At 39.3% G+C, this 26,870-nt stretch overlaps 1 protein-coding gene across 9 annotated transcripts in view; it reads left to right on the forward strand.

Annotated features, from left to right (window-relative positions):
* Nucleotides 1-26,870, forward strand: part of DST (dystonin) — a 732,471-nt gene that overhangs the window by 350,059 nt on the left and 355,542 nt on the right. For 8 of the 9 annotated variants that reach the window (XM_073589123.1, XM_073589125.1, XM_073589124.1 and 5 more), the window contains 3 exons: nucleotides 423-530; nucleotides 1,437-1,535; nucleotides 17,935-18,075. In XM_073589123.1, the coding sequence (XP_073445224.1) occupies nucleotides 423-530; nucleotides 1,437-1,535; nucleotides 17,935-18,075 (348 nt within the window). Of the gene's footprint in view, nucleotides 1-422; nucleotides 531-1,436; nucleotides 1,536-4,037; nucleotides 6,984-14,897; nucleotides 17,750-17,934; nucleotides 18,076-26,870 lie in introns of those variants that run through there. The other variant, XM_073589131.1, reaches the window with a different exon arrangement.

Here is a 26,870-nt window from a genome sequence, read left to right on the forward strand (position 1 = left end):
GGGATTATTCTTCTAAAGCAGTCTGGTCTATAGGAAAGGAAAACTATGTGTTCCATACACCTTCATATGAAATCAGAGACATACAGATGTGTCCATTCTCACTTTTCAGAAATTTCTCATGTTGAAACTCAATACAGTATCGCAACATATAACTTATATGCACAGACTTCCATAAAGTAAACTTTTTGTGAAATCATTATTTTATTAAATTTGGTAATCTTTCACAAAACTTTGGCATATGGGTTTGAGCTTATAGCAGAAGTAATGACAGACACATTTATGTCGAAGTCAAGTGCATTTTAAGGCTCTACAGGTATGAATCATACCAAGCAAATCCAAAACATGGTCGCATGGATAAGGCATTAATCTAACAAATATGAAAAAATACAACCAAGTAAATAAACTTTATTTTGGTTTTCTAGGACTATGAGCTCCAGCTGATGACTTACAGAGCACTGGTGGACTCGCATCAAAAATCCCCAATGAAACGCAGACGCTTTCAGAGCTCATCTGATATTGTTATACAAGAGGTGAGTTATATATTAGTTATGGCTTGTAGAGGTCCCAAGGGTAATTTTTCTCCATGTGGAGAAAACCAAGTTGATGTACGGACCCTTATAGGCCGTGCAATGCTCCTGTGGGAATTTGAATATGCAAATAACCTCTTCAGGAAGGAAGTGGAGTTGAACTCTAGCGCCACCTATTGGAGGTATCAATGCTAAAAGTCAAAAGAAAGAGCTTTACTGCTTAGGAAAAGGAGTCAAATCAGAAACTCCTCCAATTGGTGGCACAGGAGTTCTTGTCTTCTTCTTTTCTGAAGATAAAGAGGCTATTTGCACATTAGGGACTGTAGGACATTGATGCGTTATTCCTTATGGAAATCTAGAAATGCATTAAAGAGAATCTGTCAGCAAGTTTTTGCAGTGGAATGTGATAGCAACATAATGTAGAGACACAGAGACTGTGTTGTATCAGTTACTTGACTGCTTGGTGCAGTTTTGATAGAATCCCTGTTTTGTCTGATGTAAATGTAGCAGATCTAAGACTTCTGAGTTGTGTATAACCTCTCCCACACCCCTGACTTGCAGGTTACTATGTACACTGTGGATTGTCAGCAAGGTGCCAATCAGTGGTGGGGGCAGAGCTACACAGACTAGCCTGAGTGGTCTGCATGTGAGACCTAGTCCTTTAGTGATAATGTCCAGCTGATAAAACATTGATTGTGTTGAAACTGCTGCACTCAGCTTAATAGTTGACGCATTCCTTTCGTCAAAGTGTCAGCTTCTAAATTGTGCTGCTCTCAGATTAAATAGCAAAAACTTTCTTCCTTTTAATTGTATTGTTTGACTATTACCATAAAGTGTGTTATAAGTATAATTCATACACTTATGCATGGTGCTATATAAATAAATAATAATGTTCTCTCTCATTCATAGTACATGGATCTAAGGACCCGTTACTCTGCCTTGATGACTTTAATTAGCCAGTTTGTTAAATTCTCTGGAGAAACATTGAAGAGAATGGAAGAAGAAGAGGTAAGGATATAGTTGAATCTCATAGAACCACTTGCATACTGTGCACCGTCGGTGAGCCAAGCATTTCTCGTCTTCAGTTTGTCTCCCCGACTTCTCAGCTTTATTTTGGTGGCGGTTTACTATGTATTGTATATTCCTACTAACATTTAGGGGTTTATAGTTAAAACCAAATCACAGATGTCAACAAAACACATAGTTTTACATTTACAAATGGAGATAACTTACAGAAGAATCTGCAATGATGAAATTGCTAAAAAAAAATTTTCCGATGCTTCACAGTATTTACCAGTATAATTATGTAACAGTTTTAAGTACATACATATGTTAGCCACAGTAGCACTTGGCTCCAAACAATTAAACCTAGTAATATCAGTATGAGTTGTAGGAATTAATTCCTGTAGTAAGGCATGATGCAGAATAGATGCTTTATATTTGTAATGTTGAGTAAATATATATCCAAACCACTATATTATAACCGTTGTGGCCCGCAGAATACAAGGACATATTTGCTTTATTTTTATTTTCAGTTCTATTACATTTTAAGACATCTTACCGGATAATTTGACTGATCATGTGTTTTCTCTTTTATAGTAGGTGTATAAACCTGTATCCTCTGATATGATGTCATCATTATATTTAGGATAATAAATATCCTGCCTTTGCATTAGCTTTCACATATGACCTATAGACTTACTTATGCTCTCTGTTATGTTTTCTGGCTTTGTGTCGGTTTGCATGGATTATGTTATGCACAAGCTGGGCTTTCCTTTTTAGCTTCCAATATCCTGCAGATATTTTGTTCATTGTACATAAATGTATTATGCTTCTGTGAACTTTGGTGTCTGGCTTCTCATTACTCTCCTGATACTTCACTGACAAGACAAGGGGGTTGAATCTTTTATCTTTTAATTGACTAATATAGGTAAGTCCTTTAAGGTATGCATTTTTATATGTTTTGTACTGTGGTACTTTGTTATTAAGGGTCTCTTTACTTGTAGTCTCCCACTAGAGATGAGCGGGTCGATATGCGGGACTTCAGTTCAGAGGCCAGGTTAGTGGCACCTGGCTCCTAGACTGGAGACCCGTGAATTTCTTTCCTTCTGGTGTCCCCAGCGCAGCATTTGATTTGTCAAAGCTGGCACGACGTCATCTGTGCGTCTTCATGTCTGTCGTCCTGGCCCCGGCTATTCAAAAGTTGTGTCTTAAGGTAAGAGATTCACTGACGTCTATTTTAGTCGCCAGGTGCCACTGACCTGGCTGTTGGACCAAAGTCCCTCTCATCTCCATCTCCTATTCTTTGGAGATTTGTGACCAGCATGCTGGCCAGTACTCTTGCCAGGCCAACTTTATGATGCTCAGTGAGTTTCATGTACCTGTCTATACAATTAGCGCTCAAGACTCCTCTTGCCTTAGTTTCTCTACCATCTAGTGGGTGACATGTATTTCTGCATATCTGTTATAGGATTGGGCAGAATATCATTAGGAAAGTGACACTTTGGCCCCGCTTCATCAAGACTAACATTTTGAACACCAGTCTTGATTAGTGTACTGGAGTAAAATGCTCCTAATTCATTACAAGGTGTGCACCTCTTAATGAATTTGGCATATCTTTTAGCACCACCTCAAGAAATGTACCCCAAACAAGGACTGGAATACATTTCTACCATAATTTGCATCACTTTTGTGGTGTAAATTATAATGAAATTATGAGCCACTCTCAGCCATGTGCTCTTCCTGTAAGGCCGGGTGCCCACGATCCGTAATTAGCAGTGCATGTTCGCTGCGTCTAAAGCGCTGCCATCTATTGAACGCAGGTGAATCCGCATGTGATCACTGAACCATGCAGATTTACCGCATCCAATACATTCTACTGGTGAAATTTCTCTTGTGAAGACACCAGGCGATCTGGAAAGACACTAGGCGATCTGGAAAGGCACGCTGCATTTCCGTCTCTGAGAGTGATCCGCAGGCGTCCATGCACGCATAGTGGACATGTGATTTCTTGAACTCCCATCCACTATGCTGTCACAGCTGGACGCTGCGAGTTTGACGCTGCACAAGTAAGCAGTGTCCAAGCCACAACAGTTCCTGATCGTGGGCACATACCCTTCAGCTCTACACACTTTTCAAAACGTTGACAAAGCTGCCTGGAACTGGGGTCCAAATGTCAAAAGTTGCAACACTTTTAACTATAAATTTTGTAAAAATGTTTCAACATTTCAAACACTTTTTCTGAAGAGTTTTGCCTAAATTTGTTTGATAATTTAGGGACTTTATGTGTAAATTAGTTCTGTGACCAGAACTAGTAAAATAAAATAGTCTTAATTTTTCTGTATTAAGTTATTTTCACATTTCTTAAAATCTGATTAAATACTTCAAATTGCCATTATGGCTTTTATGCTATTATATTTTTGATACTAGATTTTTTTCACAATGAAGACTGCATTTCACATTTTAAAGCAAAAAATATGCTGAAAATGTTTCTCTTTATTTTTGTCATAGACTCTGATGTACTCAGAGCGTTCTTCCTCATCCGCTTACCCAGAATTAGCAGAACAGCAAAAAGCCAGTGCAGAGGAAAACAAGAGGCTATTGAAAAGAATTCAGGAGCTTGAGTTAACACTGGAAGATATGAAAAATCAAAAATATCTACTGGAGCAAGAATTGCCAAAAATTAAGGCTTCTGCTGAAATGGAGATTAAAAAACATCAAAAGACAGTGGAAGAATTAACAATGCAAAAAACAAAGGCGGAATATGAGGTACAGCAGTTTCGTTTAGAGCTGGAAACTACAGTCAAACTGAAAACGGCAGCTGAGCAGCAGCTAGAACATGTACGCCAGATTACACGGCAAGCAGAATCCAAACGAGATGCTGTCGAGGACAAACTTAGAGCATTTAAGACCCAAATAGAAGAAAGCACTACAGCAAGAAGGAAGTTGGAGGATCACTTGAAGAGAAAGGAAATCGATCTTCATGATCTGGAAAATAAAAAAATCAGTCTAATGGGTGAACTCAAACGGAAAGCTGAGATAGAAGAAGATCACTTAAGACAGATAAAAAACCTTGAAAGCGACTTGGCATACCAGAAAAAGATGGTAGAAGAGAAAATGGATTATGAAACAAAAAGACAATATTCAGACTCATTATACAGTTATACGTCTTCTAAGGATATGGTGATCCCTGCACGATCCTTGCAAGAGGTTCATTATGTAATTGAATCAGACTTGAGAGGTGCTCAGGTGGAACAGTATGTTAAAAAAGCAGAAACCCTTAGGCAACAGCTCGATGAACTTACACTAGTTCACAAAAAAGCAGAGAATGAGATGAAACAGTATAAAGCAGAATTAAATACATTACAAATACAAAAGGCATCTGCAGATGAGAAGAACCGCCTCCTAAGAAATCAGTTGGATGATGCCCATAGTATGTTGCAGCAACTTAAAATAGAAGTAGAACAGAAAAACCAATTAGAACAGAACTATGTGTTGCAAATTAGAGATGTGGAACGAAAACTCTATCATAGCCAGGATAAGGCTGAAGAAGTGATGCAAGAAGCTAGTGATCTCAAAAAGATTCGAATGAATTTTGAGGATGAATTAAAGATACTGCAACAAGATAAAGTCTCTTTGGAGCATAAAATTAAGATGCAGAAAGCTGACTATGATGATGTGAGAGAGAAGCTAAAGGCTTGCCAAGAAGAACTGAGACAGAAAGAAATGACTGAAAGGAATAGCCTTCAAAAAATATCTTTCCTGGAGGAAGATTTAACCAGAAAGAAACAAGATGTGGATGAGTTCCGAAAACGAATCGAGGATCTAACCCGTATAAACGCAAAACATGAGAGCAGCGTGAAAATTTTAAATTCACAAGTAAATAATTTGCAGCAAGAAAAGACTGTATTTGAACAGAGATCACAATCTAGAAGTGGAGAAGTTGACAGTTTACGTGAACAACTAAAGAAATTGCAAGATGAGCTTCACCAAGCTATTAGGGCACAGAAAGAGGATCATCAAAAAAATATAAAGTTGCAGGACGAGTTAACAAAAAGCAATCAGTGGTCAAATACTCTGAAAATAAAGTTTGATGATCTTACTAAGTCACACAATGAGACAGAGATGATGTTGAGAAAGGTTAAATCTGAATTTGAGAAAACAACCATGGAAAGAAATAATTTGCAGAAAAATTTTGATACAGTAAAAACACAATTAGAAGGCACCAAGGAACAAATTAAGGTTACAAGTGAACAACTACAAAAACAGTCTAAGGGAGAGTATGAAACTCAAAATATGGTGAAAAGAATGGAAGAAGAATTAACAAAATCGAGAAATTCTTTAAATGAAATCAGACAAAAATGTGATCAGCAAAGCTTAACAATACTGAATTCTGAAAAGGAGATACGAAATTTGAAAGCTGAATTAAATAGTTTAACTATGGAAAAGCGCCTAGTGGATCAAAAGCTACAACAGCACCAGACACAACTTCAGGACATGAATACAAAAGTCAAGAAAGTGCAGGATGATCTTCACAAGAAGACTGTGGATGAGCAACTAGCACAGAAAAAGCTTATGTTGTACCAAGAAGAATCTGCAAAATACAAAAGCTCAGCAGAAGACTTCAGGAAAAAACTGGAGAAGTCAATGGAATCTAGTTTAAGCACCGAAAATAATTATTCAAACATAAGGCTTGAAGTTATTAGTATGAAACAAGAGAAGGCAATGCTGGAAGAGAAGATTAAGTTGATGAAAATAGAACTTTCAGATCTTCAAGGGAGATTACAGAGATGTCAAGAGCAGTTGAACTTGGAGAAAAAATCTGGGCTGGAAAGTGGTCAGAAATGTCGAAAAATGGAAGAAGAATTAGAGGTTCAAAAACGTGCTGTTGAAAGTCTTAAACAGAAAGTTGACCTGCAAAGGCAAGACCACATAAACCAATTACGATATCTACAAAGTGAGATTCAGCAAAATAATAATATAAGGAGTCCTTTTCAGAAAAATGAATTTGAAGTAAAAGGAAACAGTTATGTTATCTCCTCAGCAGGTTCTCAACAAGATTTTGATGGACTTAATCAGAGGACCAAATCTCCTATATTAAGGCGAAAGCTAGAAGGTCATCTTGATGTCAGTGTTCCAGTTTTTAACTCTACTGTCATTGACGAAAAGAAACACATAGATGGTTATGATGACAGTGTGCAAAAGGAACTCCAGTTACAACTATCCAGGATAAAGCAGTCCCTCGATGTTGGAGACAAAAGCAAGCCATTTACAGAGTACGTTACACAGACCACCAGCACAGAGCTTCAAATATCGATTGATAACATGAATGCTTACAAACAGCTGTCAGATTTAGAGACTATGAAGGATAAAAGTTTACAGAATGCCTTTCAAACTTTGAGAATTGAAGAGGAGAAAATTGGAAAAGAGCTAGGAAAATTTGATCAACCTATGGAGGTATTTTTTGTGTATCCTCCTCGCTATTCTGCTATGCAAGTCACTTGCCATGCTTTGCCAGCTTATACGCTTTCATAAAGCTTCTTTATCTTGTTTTTTTTTTTTTTTCCTCATTTGCATAGGCTGGATAGGGCTGAGAGTAAAAAGCAGCTCTGGCACACAAACCCTATCACCCCACATACAATATTACACCTCCCCCAGAAAAAAAAAGCATGCACCACATGCGAAAATGCTTTTGCTTATCCACCGTTTTAACTCCTTCTTTACATCTGTAAATCACACCATCAACACATACATGTAACTGGAACGTTGGAACACCCAATCGCATAAGCAGGAAAAGGTATACCATTCACTTTTTCAGTGATGGACATTATATAAGTGCCAATATAATACTACACTAGGGAGTACAATACTAATCAGATACAATCACAGGCAGAAAAAAAAGGAATATTTGTGGGCTCTCCTGATCTAATTTTGTAATTGAGAATTTTGGGAGCATCATATTTAAAGTTTGTCATTGTGTAATTCCTTTTTTATTCCACCTCAAAACATATGAATAAACTGGCTGTTATCATACTCATTCTGATAGTGTTGTGTCCCTGCACAATGCTACAGTGCTCAGATATCACTGACAGTATTAAACTGAATGGTAAAACCCATTTGTCAATTATTGTAGGGCTATAAAGCCTTGAAGCGACAGCTGCAGGCCACATAATTCATGGATCTCAATGTATGCCTGTAACATCATAATTAAGCCAGTGTCTCACAAAAAGTGTCCAATGTAGGCCAGACCTGATTCATACATTTCCAGGAGGAATACAAAATCTTTGTCAAATAAAGGATTCATCAAGACTATCATTGTTTAGCTTGAAAATATCGTTGACTTTGCTGTTTAGAGCTGGCTGAACACTACTATGAATAAAGTATGAGTTTGGTGCATCCACACCATAGACATATAAAGGGAACCAGTCATGTGCAAAAACACTACTAACATGTAGATATAGGGTTAGTCTGAAGGTTAATAGTGTTATGAAGGTGCTTGGTCGCTGTACTATCACCACTCACAGCACTTGAGAGATGCAGCTGTAAGCATGCTCCGGCATTGACTGGTAGCCGACTCTACAGGGCATCAGTACAGAATCGGTTGTCAGACAGTGTCGGGGTGTGCTTATAGCCTCAGCTCTGAGCGCTGTGAGTGGTGACTGTAATTGTTTGTGTCTGAAATCCAGCGGCTCCTGGAAGAAAAAAGTTTATTTTCTCCTGGGTACCACACTTTCAGTACTGCAGCAGGGCACCTTAATAACACTATTACTCTGCAGATTAACTCTATATCTGCAGGGCAATAGCATTATCAGACCTGACAGGTTCCATTTGATAACACACTCTGTTCAACACGTCATGCCTTTTGCTATTACATGCTGCTATCAGAAAAGAATTAGCTGACAAGTTTACTTTTAAGGTGGACACATCTGTACTGCTTCAGACTGTTAGAAGTGGCAGGTCTTAAGGCCCCGTCACACATACCGATCATGCTAGCGAGATCGCTGCTGAGTCACAATTTTTGTGACACAACAGCGATCTCACCAGCGAGATCGCTGTGTGTGACAGCAATCTGCGACCGGCCCCCCTGCCGGTATCTCTGATCGCTGCAGGAAAGGCCAGGACTTTTTTTTGGTCGCTGGTCTCCCGCTGGCCACCACGCATCGCTGCATGTGACAGGCGAGAGACCAGCGATATGCTGGTAACTAATGTACACATCGGATATCCAAGGGACGTGCGTCCCTTAGATACCCTATGTGTACGTTAGTTACCAGCGCGCTGATGCAGGGAGCTGGTAACTAAAGTACACTTCGGGTATCTAGGGACGCACGTCCCTTGGATACCCGATGTGTACGTTAGTTACCAGCTTTCTGCATCAGCGCGCTGGTTACTAACATGCACAGCGACGCCGGGCGCTGGGCGTCGCTGTGCTGATCGCTGGTGAAGCTGTCTGTTTGACAGCTCACCAGCGATCACATAGCGATTCACCAGCGATCCTGACACATTGATATCGTTGTCAGGATCGCTGGTGAGTCGCTATGTGTGACTCCAGCCTTAGGCAGTTCTTATTTAAAGCCACCGACTTCCAGATAACATTTCTATGCTTGTTGACGTTCTGTTACCTATTTTTCTTTTTCTGTCCCTGTATGCTATGATGACTTCTCTTGACAACTGCAGAGTTTGCTGCAAAAACATCATTGGTTCCACTTCCTAAAAGGGTTCTCTTGGAATAAAAGTAAGTTCCACAATTGGATGTCTCAAAAAAAAAGTTCCTGCTCTAAAAAAATTCTTATAAATGTGCCCCTGCTGTGTACTGTGTGATGGCTGTGTCCGTCAATGCATAGCTGCTGCAGATCATGGTCTGGTCATACCACAGCTCCTGGCCAAGGAACAAAGCAAAAGAGTATATACAGACTTTACAGCATGGGATCACCGATGCTGCTTTCTGTGAACTAAAACATTTCCATGCCTGTTTAAAAACTTATTTTAGCTCCCAGAAAGAATCAGCTATGATCCCCTGCTCTCCTGTCTGTATACTGTTTTGCTTCCCCAGTGCCCAGGAGATGTGGTATGATCAGACCATGTTCATTCACAGTCAGACTCAGACATTACAGCAGGGGCACATGTATAAGATTATCTCAGCACAGGAACATTTTTTTAAATCATCCAATTGCGGAACTTATTTTTAGTCCAAGATCTATTAATTAAATGTACTTTAATCGTGGTACAATACCTTTAAGGCCTCTTTCACACATCCGGTGTCAGGGGTCCGGCGGTCTGCGGCGAATAGCCGGGCCGCCGGATCCGGCCTGCAGCGATGACACCGAATGCACATGCAGCCCCTGATGCGGCTTGGAGGACATTTAAAGGAGCCGCAGCAACGGGGGTCGAGAGAACCAGCCGGAGAGAGATCGGGAGGCGAGAGAGCAGCCAGAGAGACAGCGGGGGACAAGAGAGCAGCCAAAGAGACAGCGGGGGACGAGAGAGCAGCCAGAGAGACAGCGGGGGACGAGAGAGCAGCCAGAGAGACAGCGGGGGACGAGAGAGCAGCCAGAGAGACAGAGGGAGACTACAGAGCCAGCCAAAGAAAGGTATGGAGCGTATGGAAAGAGAGAGAGAGAGAGGGAGAGAGAGAAGGGGAGGGGGAGAGAGAGAGAGATGCGCGCCGGGCACTTGTGGGGTTAAAACTCATAGTGCCCGGGCATGCGCAGTTGAAAAAGCCGGTCCAGCGCTGCAAAAAAACGTTGCAGCCAACGTTTTTTGCAGATGCCGGACGGCGCATGTTTGCCGTATCCGGCAAAACCCGGAGGCGCCGCATGTCCATCCGGCATGATGCGGCGATCATTACATTCTATGTGAAAAAAACGGATCCAATTCCGGATCCGGTTTTCACAAATTTCGCCACATCATGCCGGATTTAAAAAAACGGATGTGTGAAAGTAGCCTAAGTCAGCTGCAGCCTTAGTAATTATATAAATTAGGAAACATATAAATTCAGACCCCAGACTAAACACCAAAACAAAAGAACTGAACACAGAAAATGCACAAATAAGTAAAAACAATCTTAGCATTTTAACCCTTAATCTACACCTTTCTTTTATCCTATTTTATCTCATTATTAGACTAATTAGACATTTGAAGGGGAAGTGTGAATATGTTTTAAGTGGCCATTTTTGCTCTTATTTTATTCTTGCTGCCATGTTGAGTATTTTTTCTTATTTAAATGAGAGATATAAGCCTTTTTAGTAAGTGCTTCCAATATGCTAGCTTCTTATGGTCTTTCCAGGGGCATTGCTCACAGGATAATTATGCAGAGCAGCCAAAAGACATGCCCCTCAGAAAACCCAGCTCTCTTGATAAAGACCATAAAAACTAGCACTAAATTAAAGGGCTACGCTTTAAAACCATATGCCAGTTTTTAAATAAGAAAAAGCTGAAAATTCAGGGGAGCAGCAGGAATAAATTATGAGAAAAAATGGCCACTTGTGACCTTATGGCAGGTCCTCTTTAAATACATTTTTTATGTTCCAAATCAGTTATGTCCCTTATCTGTAGGTTACATTCACATGTTCAGCATTTGGTCAATATTTTACATCAGTATTTGTAAGAAAAAATCAGAAGCGGAACAATCAGAGGAAAAGTATAATAGAAACATTTGCTCCACTTTTGGCTCACAAATACTGATGTCAAATACTGACTAAATACTGAACTTTGAGAATATCTTTATAAGCATGTGTCTATCTGTAATACAACTGCTGCTGCAGGAGCCTTCCCCCATCCACATTGATTGCTGTGTGTAAAAAATATCATTAAACGGATATTCCCATTTCCAAGACCTTTTTCTAATATGTAGTAGGTGTAGTAATAATAATATTAGCAAATACCTCCAATTAGAAATGTAGTATAGTTTTTCTGATTCACTATGTCTCTTTCCTCATGTGCAGGCATTGGGGGACCTAGATATCCTTGGTTACGTCCACTGATATAGTGACAGTTAACTAGTTGCTAGTGGTCGTACCCATTGATACCTAAGGTCCTGCAAGTTAATTTCTGTGTTTAGTGCTCCTTTAATTCATTCATACTTCAGACCAGCCTTTATAAGTTAATCAGACTCAAGCCACACCCCAATTTTTTGATCAGACTGCCAGTGTCCTTTGTCCCCAGATCACTTACCTAATTGATCAAAACATTCCTCAGACAAAAGATGGTTCTCTTAATTCTTAAAGGGAACCTGTCACCTTGTATATGTAGTCTGATCAGTGGACAGCATGTTAAAGAGAAAATGAGCAAGATGATTTATAGGTTTGTTGGAAAAGATTACGTATAACTTGTGTTTTATTCAATTAAATCCCAGGCATTTGTATGCATTTGAGTTCAGTGAGTGGTCCTAATTAGTGATGGATGGATATCTTGGTATGTACAAGGAAGACTGTCAATCACTGAGTAAGGCCTGTTTCACACTTCCGTTTTTTGATGTCAGTCAAAATCCACCAATTTTCGAAAAAACGGATCTACCAAAAAAGGGGCAGATCCGTTTTTTCCCCCATAGACTTACATTAGCGGCGGATCTTGACTGAGGGTCGTCCGTCCCACCCGTTTTTTGACGGATCCGTGAAAATTTTAGCATCTCCCTGGCGGATGAGACGGACTCTGCAACGTTTTTTTTGCTTGACGGACCGCCATTTTGAAGTGCGCATGCCTGGAAGCTTTGCTCCGGGAACAGTTTAACAATTAAATGCCGTTCCGGGATCGGCAAAAATTCTCTCTCCTCCTTCCAGGCCGCGGTCACTTTAAATTTACGGCACTTTTCCTCTTCGCCGGATCCGTCCTAAAAAGCGGCCGCTGACATCCGTATGTCACTAAACGGAGGCAGATCTGTTATTTTTCCTTTTGGCGGATGTCAGCTGACCGCCAACAACGGAAATGTGAAACAGGCCTAAGACTGCCCACTGGACTCTCGTGTTTACAAACACCTAGGATTTGAGTGAATAAAATGCAAGTAAGGCCTGTTTCACACATCCATTTTTTGGCATCAGTCAAAATCCGCCAATTTCCGAAAAAAACGGATCCGCCAAAAAAGGGGCGGATCCGTTTTTTACCTCCATAGACTTACATTAGTGTCGGATCTTGACTGACGGTTGTCCGTCACACCCGTTTTTTGACGGATCCGCCAACATTTTTCGGTCTCCCGGGCGGATGGGACGGACACTGCAACGTTTTTTTTACTTGACGGACCGCTATTTTTAACTGCGCCTGCGTGGAAGCTCTGCTCCAGGAACACTTTTAACCCTCAAATGCCGTTCTGGGACAGGAAAAAAAAAATTCTCTCTCTATCTCTCGGCACGGGTTCCTTTAAAATTCAGCCGTCGCCGGATCCGTCTGAACAACAGTCCGTTGCCACGCGTTGCTCTCAGTCCGCAGACAGATCCGTTTTCCGCCATTTTGGCGTATAGCAACTGATATGAAAGACAGATGTGTGAAACAGGCCTTATACTGAAACTTTTCCCACAGAAATATACATCTATCTGATCAGCTTCTCCTGTTCTATATCATCCTGCCTGCAGATCAGATACCATTTTCAACATAGCAAGTTTCACTTAAGATTTCTGATCATGTCATATTCCTCAGATAGTAGCCCAAATCTTTAAGACCTCATTACAGACACCTGATTCTTCAAATCACAGACTAGATGCTTAATTTGTTTAGACAAAAATTAAACAAAATTTGATCCCAGACAAGGCACAAACAAAAAGTTGTTTTCTCTTTTGTATGCCTTTGTTTACACACCATATCAGGATAATGATTGCTGGACCAGGACAGGCAAGCTGGATTTAGTAGGGCAGAAGGAACATTGCTGAAGTCTTAAGAGATCAGGGACACAAGCACTACAACATTTGTTTTGCCCCCCTTCCCCCTATCAACAATAACATTTATAATAAATTAGATGAACATTGGTTGAATCTGCCAATTTCATCAGTGCTGGATGACTAATTTGTATGGGGTTGTATCAAAAGTGTGTGGCCTATTGAAATACATGCATGCTTCTCTGAGCATGCATATTTATAGGGGTGGGGAACGGGGGTTAAAAGTAATAGCTGATGGCTCAGCTCTAAGTTAGCAGCATATCTCTAAACAATGTTAAATCCAATGGTTCACAGCTGTCATTTTCTTTTTTTAAACTTATCTTTTTTACTGTATCCTGATCAGAGGACCTTGAAGTCTTCTCTACACCATGACTTGTTTCTGCATACAAACTCCCCACACTGCTGCTACCTCCAATGCCAACCAATGTCAGAACCTCTGTGCCCAACACGATACTAGTTCTCACTGTTTTGTTCCACATAAAGACAATGTTCCTTCACAATGTAATAATTCTTCTGTTTTATCCATTGTAAAATAATAATGCCTTTGTATTCCACAGTAAATTTGCCCACCTTTCTTCCCCCATACAGTTATAATTTCCCCATTGCGCCTCCACCCAAGATTATCCTTGTGCTGTTTACGCCTCTATGTGACCTCACATAATAATAATAATTCCCTTTTGAATCCAAACCATAATAGTTCTTTTGGGCCATTGCATAGTAATGATACCTATTTTGTGCCCTCAACAAGTAGTTGTCTCCCTTTCTGACTACACAGTAATAATCCCATTTGTGCCTCCACAAGATTTAATATTGCCCTCCAAATAATACATTTTTTCCATACAGTAATAATTTCCCTTTGTGCACACACAATGTATGAGTGCCCCCTCTGTATCCTTCAAAGTAATTGTACCCCCTGCAAATACAAATAGTGGAGTCCTCAGTCCCCATTTGTTATTTGCTAAGAAATGTGCCAAGAAACCATTTTCCTTTAAGGATTTAGCCACTACTTTTTTGGTGGGCTCTGTAAAACCTTTATTACTCAGGCTTGGCACTAGAATAGAACATCAATAAAAAAGTAATGGCCAAACTCTTTAATGCTTTTCTGCCTGAGTACAAGTTACAGAAAGCTGTAGACTGAGGAGAATTGGGAGGAGAAGTCTGTGCTGTGTTGGTCAACAGACCATAATAATGTTTCTCAGCACATTTCTTTGCAGAGATAGCCACGTATTATTATTACAAGTGCCCTCATCATATGTAATATTTCTTATTGTTTAAGTCAGGTACTTATCCTAGTAGGATAGGGCTTATGTAAAAAAGTATGTAAATATGTTTAAATGCATGGCTTTGCTGGCTTGTGTGGATTTTTTTTACATGTTGGTGTTTAACACTAATGATTAGAAAACCTTTATTTGTTTTCCTATGTTGACTTAGATATTTTGTTAGTTTGGAATTTATATATAGGTTTAATCCCTAACAATCCATCCTTTATTTTAAATATTCCTATTTACAGATAGTGAAGAGCAAGCAGTATGATTTGACTGTTGAAGTTACAACTGTAAAACAGGAAAAAGAATTCCTGCTTAACAATGAAGATCAGGTTTTTGAAGAACGTAATGTTTTGGAAGGATTTAGGAGAGCAGATTTACCGAAGATGGGTTATATGTCCTCCAGTTACAAAAACTATGCAGGCTCTGAGACTTCTTTGAGTGACAGTTCTTCCATTGATGATAGGTTCCTCTTCCAAGGTCTCAGAAAAAATGTGTCTGCTAAACAAATGGTAGAAGCTAAAATTCTCGATGCCAAAACAATGGAGCAGCTTGAGTTAGGTCAAACAACTGTTCAAGAAGTTCAGAAAGAGCTTGACACATACCTGTCAAAAGCTACTGCAATAGCAGGTTTATACCTTGAATCGAGCAGAGAAAGAGTGTCTTTTGGTTTAGCTGCAAAAAAGGGAATTATTGATAAAGGGTTAGCTTTGGAGTATTTAGAAGCACAAGTAGTGACAGGTTTTATCATTGATCCTTCTACAGGCAAAAAATATTCTGTTGAGGAAGCCATCAGCTGTGGATTTGCTGACCACGAATTTAAAGAAAAACTCCTTGAAGCTGAAAAAGCTGTCATAGGATACATTCATTCTGGCAAAAAGCTCTCTGTTTTCCAGGCCATTGAGGCTAGACTACTGGAAAGACAGAAAGGGAAAAGGATTCTTGAAGCTCAGATTGCCACTGGTGGAGTCATTGACCCAGTTAAAAGCATACGAATACCATCTGAAGTGGCAGTTCTAAAGGGTTTGGTAAATCATACAACATTGAAATTTTTGCATGAACCAGCTAGCAATGTGAAAGGCTTTCACTGTCCCACCAATAAGCAGAGTATGTATTATTCAGAATTACTGCAATTGTGTGTTCTTGACTTAGATAGCAAAACATTACTCTTGCCAATTGGTGAAAGAAAAATTACAGCTTTTTCAGCAGAAAGAGGTCACAAGATATGCATAGTAGACATCCGATCTGGTACAGAAATGACCCGTTTTGAGGCATTTGAAAGAGGTCTCATTGACAAGAAAACATATAGTGACCTTTCACAAAGTGAGTGCCAGTGGGAGAGCTCGACAGTTTTCGACTCTGACGGCAAATCAGAAGTACACTTAACTGATCGCAAGACAGGAAGACAGTTTATTTTAGAAGAATCTGTTTTGCAAGGTAAAATTGACAGATCCCTAATTGTTAAGTTTAAAGAAGGGATGTTTCCAGCCATTCAGCTAGCTGATATTTTAGTAACTAAAACAAGACCAAGTAAGGACCCTAACAGTCCCATAGCAGGCTATTGGATTTATGAAACCAATGAAAGGGTCTCTGTCTTTAAAGCTTTGAGAAGAAACATGGTAGACAGAATAACAGTGTTTAGATGTCTTGAGGCTCAGATTAGTACAGGAGGGATCATTGATCCTTCAAATGGGAAAAAATATAATGTGTCAGAAGCTTTATGTAAAGGCTTGGTTGATGATGTTTGCGCTAAGCAAATTCAACATTGTGAGGTGACATACACTGGAGTTACCCATCCCACAACAAAAGCCATCTTATCTGCTGGTGAAGCTATGAACTTGAACATGTTAAACAAAGAAATTGGTTCCAGATGTCTAGAGTATCAGTACTTAACTGGAGGATTGATAGACCCTATATCACATTCACGATTTTCATTGGAGAACGCAATTAAAAAAGGAATCATTGATGCTGTCACAGCAACAAAACTAAAGGATGAGCAGTCATATGTAAAAAATCTTACCTGCCCTAAAACCAGGAGGAAGTTATCCTACAAGGAAGCTCTAGAGAAAGCAGTATATGATTGTCATACTGGACTACGTTTGATGGAAGCTCCTCTTCCTGTGAATGTTGGAATTCCTAGCCTTTATTTTTCTTCCCAATAAAGTCAACTACATCGTCGAATGAATATACCACAATGAGTAGTCCCCGGGCAATCTAATGGATGTTCATCGTGAAGTAGTGGAAACCGGTTCAAAATGATGGAGGATCTTTTTTCTTTGCGTTACCTCTTTGTACATAATGTGGTATGTATGTTGCTCATTATCAGCAGTGGTAACACTGAGTTTGTTGTGTTTCTTAATATCCTTCCAATCTTGTTTCACTTAATCTTACATCTGCATTGTGTAATATGAATGCTTTTCTTCACCAGGAGATAGAGTTCTATACCCTATCCTCGTCCTTTTACCTTTGTAGGGATTTTGTTGATGCACCATGGACTTGTTACACTGACCCCCTAGGTAGACTATGCGACTGATTCTAAAAAACATTTATTAGCCTACTGTAAATAAAAGCTGTGTGTTCTATATACACTAATGTACATTATTTGAAAAGCTAAATGTAAGGCTTTGATTTGTGCTGTAAATGGCAAATAGCGTGAATAAGTCGAAATGTCTGCTTAGAATTTGCACCTTTGAGAGTTCTTAGATGTTCTAAGGAAAAGCAAAATGTTAATGATTTGAGAAACACAGTTAATGAAGTGTTCAGCATTTATGCCAAGTTATATCTTATTTTTTTGTTTACCGCTGATGGTCAAGCTAATGCAAAGGCAGTATATGTTTATATTCATGGTCTTTCATGGGGTGTATTCATGATAATCCATGAAAGAGGTTGCTATGTTATTCATTAAAGTACATAAAATATATTTTGCTTCACAATAAATTATCTGGCTCCAAATCACAGAAATGTATTATTTTTTTATGTTTTTCCCATACTGTGTCTAATAGATATCATTTAATTCTGTAAATAGCTAATATGAAAATAATGGTGTGTAGTAACCATTTATGAATCTAATTAAACACAGTGAGTGAATAGACCGCAAGGATTATTAGTTCCAGTAATTTCTCTTTTGTATTATTATTTTATTTCTTTTTTGGAATATTATTATATATCAAGATGGAAGTCAAATGTATCCAACATAATTGTATTTTTGAATATTTTGCTGTAATATTTTGGCTTTTTTTATATGTAATGTTTATGTGTTTTACATCACACATTTATTGCTAGAAATCGTTGGAAGAGGAAAAGAAAGAGCATGTAAAGAAAGCAGGTGACATACTGAATTGGGTGTCTAAGGTCTCTAAAACGCTAAGTAAAGAAGGTGGAGATGGAGAGAGTGCAGGAATGACACCCACTTCTAGGCACCAGGTATTGGAAATATTATTTGGTAATCCGCATTCCTTACCTCCCACACCAGACAATAAGTATAATCATGTGTTGTGTTCACTAAGCAATAAAAATGTATATCGTACCTATACGCCATGTTTCGCTGGTTATATACAACAAAACATTTGTAAAATATCTACTTATTAAAAACAAATACTTGATTATTGCTGATCTCTATCTAATAAAAGGTTTGCTATGGTCTTCTTCAGGATCACATTAAGTGACCACAAAGAATCTTGGGATCTGTGCCATCTTTCATTTTTCCAAATATAACAAAATTACCGTAGTTATTTTGGTATTACTACAGTATGTGGCAGTTTGTGGCTTAGTATGTAAAGTATCTCAGAAAACCCTCTTATGGGCAGTATTCTAAAAATGTGTCTTATTTAGTATATTTGACATTCCAGTTTTATGATTTTTTTTGTAGTTTTATATAATGCAGAATTGCAACTGAACTATAGTACTATATTATGACATTCTTTAAAGCATTTGGAGAATGTGAGGCACAAATCATCTGCTAAACCTGATTCATTGGAAGTCTGGATCCTACTAGGATGATCACATGTATCCATAAGATTAACCCCTTACTGTCTATGGACGTGCACAGGCCGTCATGGCAGGAGGTAACTTTCAGCACCATGACGGACTCTGAACGTCCTGCCTTAGAACTGTTACTGCTTGTAAACGATCAGTTTCAGTTCAGTGCAGACAGCTGTCTATGACAGCTGAGAGGCACGGCAAGGGGGGCAGGGACCTAGTTAACCCCTTCAGTGAACACCATAAAAAAACACAAAAAAGTAGCACATTTTACTTTTGCCAAGCGGTATCATCACACCACTTGGAAAAAGTGCAATAACACGCGATCAAAAAGACGGATATAAATAAACATGGTACCGCTGAAAACGTCATCTTGTCCCGCAAAAAACGAGCCACCATACAGCATCATCAGACGAAAAATAAAAATGTTATAGCTCGCAGAATAAAGTGATGCAAAAATAATTATTTTTTCTATAAAACTTTTTATTGTGTGAAAAACACCAAAACATTAAAAAAAAAGATATAAGTGAGGTATCGCTGTAATCGTAGTGACCCGAAGAATAAAGCTGCCATACTAATTTTACCACACGCGTAACGGAGGAAAACAAAAACAAAAAACAGTTCCTGATTTGCTTGTTTTTGTTCATTCTGCCTCCATAAAAATTGGAATAGAAAGCGATCAAAAAACGTTATGTGCCCGAAAATGGTACCAATAAAAACGTCAGCTCTTCTCGCAAAAAACAAGACCTCACATGACTCCTGTCAGCCGGAATACGGAAAAAATTATAGCTCTCAAAAGACGGAGATGCAAAAATTTCTTACAAAAAATTCTTACAAAAAAATGTGTCTTTTAGTGTGTGACAGAAGCTAAACACGAAAAAAGTATATAAATCTGGTATCACTGTAATCGCACCGACCCGAAGAATAAATTCGCCTAATCACTACTACCGCACGAGGAACGGCGTAAAAAATAAAACCAATTTTTCACCTTTTGTGGATTTGTGCATTCTGCCTCCCAAGGATCGCAGTAAGGCGATCACAGTGGTTTACCCCCACAGATGGGGTATCAGCGTACTCAGGACAAATTGCACAACAACTTTTGGGGTCCAATTTCTCCTGTTACCCTTGTGAAAATAATAATTTGGGAGCAAAAAGATAATTTTTGTGGAAAAAAATATGATTTTTTTATTTTCACGGCTCTATGTTATAAACTTCGGTGAAGCACTTGGGGGTTCAAAGTGCTCACCACACACCTAGATAATCTCCTTGGGGGTCTAGTTTCCAAAATGGGGTCACTTGTGGTGGGTTTTCACAGTTTAGGTACATCGGGGCTCTGCAAACGCAACATGACGCCCACAGACCACTCCATCAAAGTCTGCATTCGAAAACGGCAGTCATTCCCTTCCAAGCTCTGCAATGCGCCCAAACAGTGGTTCCTCCTCACACATGGGATATCAGCGTACTCAGGAAAAATTGCACAACAACTTTTGGGGTCCTGTTACCCTTGGGAAAATAAAAATTGGGGATGAAAAGATCATTTTTGTGGAAGAAATATGATTTTTTAACTTTACGGCTCTATGTTAAAACCTTCTGTGAAGCCCTTGGGGGTTCAAAGTGCTCACTACACATTTAGTTAAGTTCCTTGGGGGGGTTTAGTTTCCAATATGGGGTCACTTATGGGGGGTTTCCACTGTTTAGGTACATCAGGGCCTCTACAAACGCGACATGGCGTCTGCTTTCGATTCAAGCCAATTTGACATTCAGAATCTCAAATGATCCATTCTGACCACTGCCGTGCGCCTAAAGAGTGGTCTTCCTCCACACATGGGGTATCGGTGTACTCAGGAGAAATTGCAAAACAAATATTGTGATTCATTTTCTCCTGAAACCCTTGACAAAATATAAAAAATTGTGTCCAAAGAAAAATTTTGAGGAAAAAAAGTTAATCGTTATTTTTTTTCCTTCCACATTGCTTCAATTCTTGTGAAGTACCTAAAGGGTTAATAAACTTCTTGAATGTGGTTTTGAGTACCGTGAGGGGTGCAGTTTTTAGAATGGTGTCATTTTTGAGTATTTTCTGTCATGTGCACCCCTCAAAGTGACTTGAAATGTTATGTGGTCCCTAAAAAAAATGGTTTTGTAAATTTTGTTGTAAAAATAAGAAATCGCTGGTCAAATTTTAACCCTTATAACTTCCTAACAAAAAAAAATTTTGGTTCCAAAATTGTGCTGATGTAAAGTAGACATGTGGGAAATGTTATTTATTAACTATTTTTTGTGACATATCTCTCTGATTTAAGGGCATAAAAATTAAAAGTTTGAAAATTGCAAAATTTTAAAAATTTTCGGCTTTTTTCATAAATAAGAGCAAGTCATATCCAAGAAATTTTAGCATTAACATGAAGTACAATATGTCACGAAAAAACATTGTCAGAATCAGCGGGATCCGTTGAAGCGTTCCAGAGTTATAAGCACATAAAGTGACAGTGGTCCGATTTCAAAATTAAGGCCTGGTCTTTAACCTACAAAATGGCTTGGTCGTTAAGGGGTTAAAAGAGTAAATCAAAATGAAGCACAGAAAATCTCCTAAATGGCAACACTTATAATACAGGTTTTACATAATCTTCCGTGTTACAGTTAATATGTATTAAAGGGATTGTAAAGTGCATCATTAGGACATTTCATGTTCACAAGCTGGATCCTCCAATTACCCACCACTTCTACTATAGGCCAAAGCAGGGAGTCACCTCTGGAAACTTTTTTTTTTTATTATCTGAATGATTGAAATTAGTTTCCGACAGGACAAATTCCCATCTGAAGTGAATAAAACACAGTGTACAAAAAAAAACAAAAACAAAGTATGATAAAAAGACCTTTCCATTTTGAAATCCTCTTTACTATTCTTTTGGTAAGTTGCTGTCTTTCTAATAACAGCATTATAATTTTTCCCTTTCCTTCTTGTTTTTCTCTCTTTCCTAATAAATGTCATTGTCCAGTACAACAAATTTGCAATAGCGATGGTAATATATAAACCTATAAAATATCCTAAGCAATTTTATGTTATCTGAATGGTTTTCCTAATTTTTCTTATGTTATTGGTACCCACGTGAAATGATCAGTTGATTCCCATGTCATAGTAAAAATGCAACAGTCGTTTGGTGAATGAAATTTAATTCCGGTATATTAGAAGAACTATCCATTTCCGTAATCATTTAGTCAGTGCCGATAATGTTTTTTTTATTTAGTACTTTATGCATCCAGATCTTCAAATGTATGCTTATATGAGCCGATCACTTCATTATACTTGTTTGTCATCAGGATTTTCTCATAAAATTCATCAGGATAGAATCACCTTTACATACTTACTATGAAATACACAATTTGTAGATGGGAAACAGCATTGTGTCATAATATATCCCGCTGGAAAAGAAACTCTGAGGTCAAGAGTCTTCATAATCATTCTGATTCTAAAAGCTGGATAGAAAAAGCATCACATCTATGTCATCGAATATATTATGGTGTCTGTTATTGATGCCCTGAAAGGAAGGCACAATCCACTTCGTATGCTTCAGATGGTCGTCTTCTTACTCTGTGCTATCCTCTTGACGTGTAAAAGCATTTCCTAATACTGGCATACTACTTAGTAGTGCATCAGTGTGGAGCACGAGCGTGGCATCCATTGTGATCCCCTACTCTCCTCATGCTACTGATCAGGGCCAAGTCTTCCATGAGAGTATTCACCAATCAAGTAAATAACTTGTAATTCAAAACTCTTTGTAACATAATTCTACAGCTATACAGAGACTTCCAATAGAGGCTTCAGAAGAATGAGTTTGGGCTGAACTCCAGAAAATTGGTAAAACCACTTAAATAAATGTTACAGAAACGTTACACTGTAAATCACACACAAACCTAACCTAGCTCCAATACCCAATGAAATGCACAACCTCCAAAAGTCTGGGCAAAAACAAAAGTTCCCCAGGGCATTGTAGCCATAGAAAAATATAAGCTAATTAATACCTACCAGCAGTCACCTAGATCCAGTACAGACATGCTAAATGGGCTGGACAAAAGATGTGAACCAGAGCTATTCAAATATATTAATAAGCTTCCAGCAGTAAGCTGGGAGTATTAGGGAGTAGTTCTGTCACATTGGCCAAAGCAGTAAGCTGATTACTCCAGTTATACAGCGCAAACACCTGCACTACAGGTCCCAGCTGTCTCAGTGGCTGAACAGAGTCTGCGGTGCCCGCAGCTTTGAGTCCCAACATCTCCTCCATCTCCAGTGCTGTCCGCAGAATGAACACGGTAGTGTCTGGTGACATAAGTAGACTTTGGAGGAGCTGGTCCCAGAGATGAAGTGACAGTCAAAATAATGTGAGTGTTAGGGCTTGTGGATCGCACCAAATATAAATTATGCAAAAGGTGCAATCACAACCCGGGGTCCACCGTGCAGAGATGGTATACCGCTGCTATACAATAATGGACGACGAGTATTAAAGTGCTTGCTTGACACCGGCGGGTAACCACTGAGCCGGTGTGATGGGAAACGAGCTCTGTTACTGCACAGAGTCCGCAGAAACCTATGCCGAAGCCTGTTAAACCTCACAGGCTACGGCTAGAGGAGTACTAGTGTGAGGTCACAGGACACTGCTTCTGAGTTGCAAGAAGCGTGCCCCTCTAGACCCGCTAGCGCCTGGAACCGCTACTGCAGAGCTAGGGAAAGTTCCCTCAGGAACGCTGTGCCCTGTTAAACGTCACAGGGTGCAGCATACATTAGCTTACCGCTCTGAGTGTGTACTGGGATGCCTGTGCTGACTGGCGCCCACTGGCGCTGACGGATGAGAGAGCTGAATGCACTGCGACGCTAGGCAGTGCCAGTACTAAGTGCTGACTCTAACCTCTAAACCCTACTACCACGCGTATCATAGGGAAGGGGTTTCTTAATGAGTCATTCACCTGTCTCATAAATCCATCATCACACACACCACTGTAAACATAAGAACTAATGTCTATCATAGCGCATGGCGGGGCGGCCATGTGAACCTTTTATAGCAGCGTCCTTCCAGGACATTCCTGATGGTCCAATCCGAGCTGGAGAAGGACCTGAACATGTGATCTCCAATCTCCAATGAGAGATCGTCCCACGGGCATGCTCAGTGGACCAAAAGAGGGACTTAGTCCCTGGAGTCGTACGCTGCTGACCAGCATGCGTTGCTATAGCTGGACCAGAGGTGGCAGCCGCAACCAAACCCACAATGCTGGTGTGAGAAGGGTGCCGGGATCGACGAGTCTGCTGAGCAGGCTCCTCTGTGGCCAGAGAGGAATGGGAGACCGCCGAAGGCAAAGCTCGGGATTCCTGCTATTCAGCGGCAGGAACCCGACGCCTAACAGTGAGGCTCTGGTGAATGACTAAACTTTAACATTTCAGATAAAAAAAATACAAATAATTATTGATAAAATTGGCAAGCATTTTTATTGTGGCATGGAAGCAAATTATTTATGCAAATGCAAATAGGCTGCACATATAACAATAAAAATCATTACGTGAAAGCCACAGGCCTTTTTTATTCTTCATGGTTAGCCTAGTCCAAAATCACAAGCACCTTACATTTTATGCATATTTTGGCAAATTAGCAATATTGAATATTAAAGAATATTAGTTACAGTCATGGCTGAAAGTGTTGGCACTTCTGAAATTGTTCCAGAAAATGAAGTGTTTCTCCCATGAAAGTATTGCAATTGCTCATGTTTTGTCATACAGATGTTTATTTCCTTTGTGTGTATTGGAACAACACAAAAAATACTGAGAAAATAGGAAAATGAATTTTCACACAAAATTCCAAAAATGGACCGTACAAAATTGTTGGCACCCTCAACTTAATATTTGGTTGCACACACTTTGGAATAAATAACTGCAATCAATTGCTTCCTATAACCATCAACAAGCTTCTTACACATCTCAACTGGAATTTTGGACCACTCTGCTTTTGCTAACTGCTCCAGGTCTCTGATATTTGAAGGGTGACTTCTCCCGACAGCATTTTATGATCTCTCCACAGATGTTCAGTGGGATTTAGATACGGATTCATTGCTGGCCTCTTCAAAACTCTCCAACTCTTTGTTTCTATCCATTTCTGGTGCTTCTTGAAGTATATTTGGGGTCATTGTCCTGCCGGAAGACGCATGACCTAGTACACATACCCAGTTTTTCCTGACGCTGGGCAATACATTGCGACCCAAAATCCTCTGGTAATCTTCAGGTTTCATGGTACCTTGAAAACAGTCTAGGCACCCTGTAGCAGTGGCAGCAAAACAACCCCAAAACATCTTTGAACCTCCACCATATTTGACTGTAGGTACTGTGTTGTTTTTTTGTAGACCATATTCTGTTTTTGGTAAACAGTAGAATGATGTGCTTTATCAAAAAGCTTTATCTTGGTCTTATCTGTCCACAAGACGCTTTAACAGAAGAATTTTGGCTTATGTACATTTTGACAAACTGTGGTCTAGCTTTATGTCTCTGTGTCAGCAGTAGGGTACGCTGGATCTCCTGCAATAGCGTTTCATTTCATTCAAATGTCGACGAATAGTTTGTGCTGACACTGATGCATCCTGAGCCTGCAGGAGAGCTTAAGTTTCTTTGGAACTTGATTGGGGCTGCTTATCCACCATCCCGACTATTCCGTGTTGCAACCTTGCATCACTTTTTCTTCCGTCCATTTCCAATGAGATTAGCTACAGTGCCATAGGTTGTAAATTTCTTGATAATGTTGTGCAGCATGGACCAAAGAAACATCAAGCATTACATGCTTGAAACAAAGATGTTTATCTACAATTTTGGAAAGGTGCCAACATTTTGTCTAGCCTATTTTGGTGGTTTTGTGAAATTATGTTCAATTTGCTTTTTTCTCTGTTTTGTGCTGTCCAAACTGATGAACTATCGATCAGCACACAACTTTGTAATATGTATGGGGAATTGTAGGTTCCCAGACAGGTTTTAGGAAATATTAACACAGATGTATCTAAATATTTTATAAGAATTAAAAACTTAATTGAAACATATTTTGTTTCTCATTTGTTTTATTCAGATTTTTTTATATTCTCTGCACAAGCCATATTGGGCTGCTGTTTAATGCATACAGCATCCATATTAACAATAGGAACATTTAGACTGCAGATAAGTTTATTGGTGACTATGGGAGATTTTTATAGGCATGCTATCTACTACACATAGGACATTAGCACATTGGTGTTAACCTGTCATTGTAATTCTGTCTGTAATGATAAGTAGACTGGTATGGAAAAGTGATTTCTAAAACAGTGCTTCTCAAACTGTGAGTCTGCCCCCTAGTGGTTGGTGAAGCGCACCTTGGGAGTCACTTTTCATAATAGTCCTTTTTATAGATCGTAGCAATCTTCAGTTTACCAACAAATTTGAAGCATTCTGTATTTATTTTAACGTTGTATTGATCTTAGGAGGCAAAAAAATTACTTTTGCAGGATATCTTTATCTGAGTATATACTTCCAATAAAATGGTGAGGACCAGATCATATTGGTCAGTCTAGTGAGACCCCAGGACTAAAAGTTTGAAAAGCCCTGCTTTAGAGAACCAGAAGTATCAGGCTATTATTAGATTGGTCGCCTGAGTGAAATTCATTAAACATACAGTCATGGCCAAAAGTATTGACACCCCTGCAATTCTGTCAGATAATACTCAGTTTCTTCCTGAAAATGATTGCAAACACAAATTCTTTGGTATTATTATCTTCATTTAATTTGTCTTAAATGAAAAAACGCAAAAAGAATTGTCCTAAAGCCAAATTGGATATAATTCCACACCAAACATAACAAAGAGGGTGGACAAAAGTATTGGCACTGTTTGAAAAATCATGTGATGCTTCTCTAATTTATGCAATTAACAGCACCTGTAACTTACCTGTGGCACCTAACAGGTGTTGGCAATAACTAAATCACACTTGCAGCCAGTTAACATGGATTAAAGTTGACTCAACCTCTGTCCTGTGTCCTTGTGTGTACCACATTGAGCATGGAGAAAAGAAAGAAGACCAAAGAACTGTCTGAGAACTTGAGAAACCAAATTGTGAGGAAGCATAAGCAATTTCAAGGCTACAAGTCCATCTCCAAAGACCTGAATGTTCCTGTGTCTCCCGTGCACAGTGTCATCAAGAAGTTTAAAGCCCATGGCACTGTGGCTAACCTCCCTAGATGTGGCCGG

The sequence above is a fragment of the Dendrobates tinctorius genome, unplaced genomic scaffold (assembly GCF_039654945.1).
Source record: "Dendrobates tinctorius isolate UK_male_01 unplaced genomic scaffold, ASM3965494v1 ptg000107l, whole genome shotgun sequence".
NCBI classification, from domain to species: Eukaryota; Metazoa; Chordata; class Amphibia; order Anura; family Dendrobatidae; genus Dendrobates; species Dendrobates tinctorius.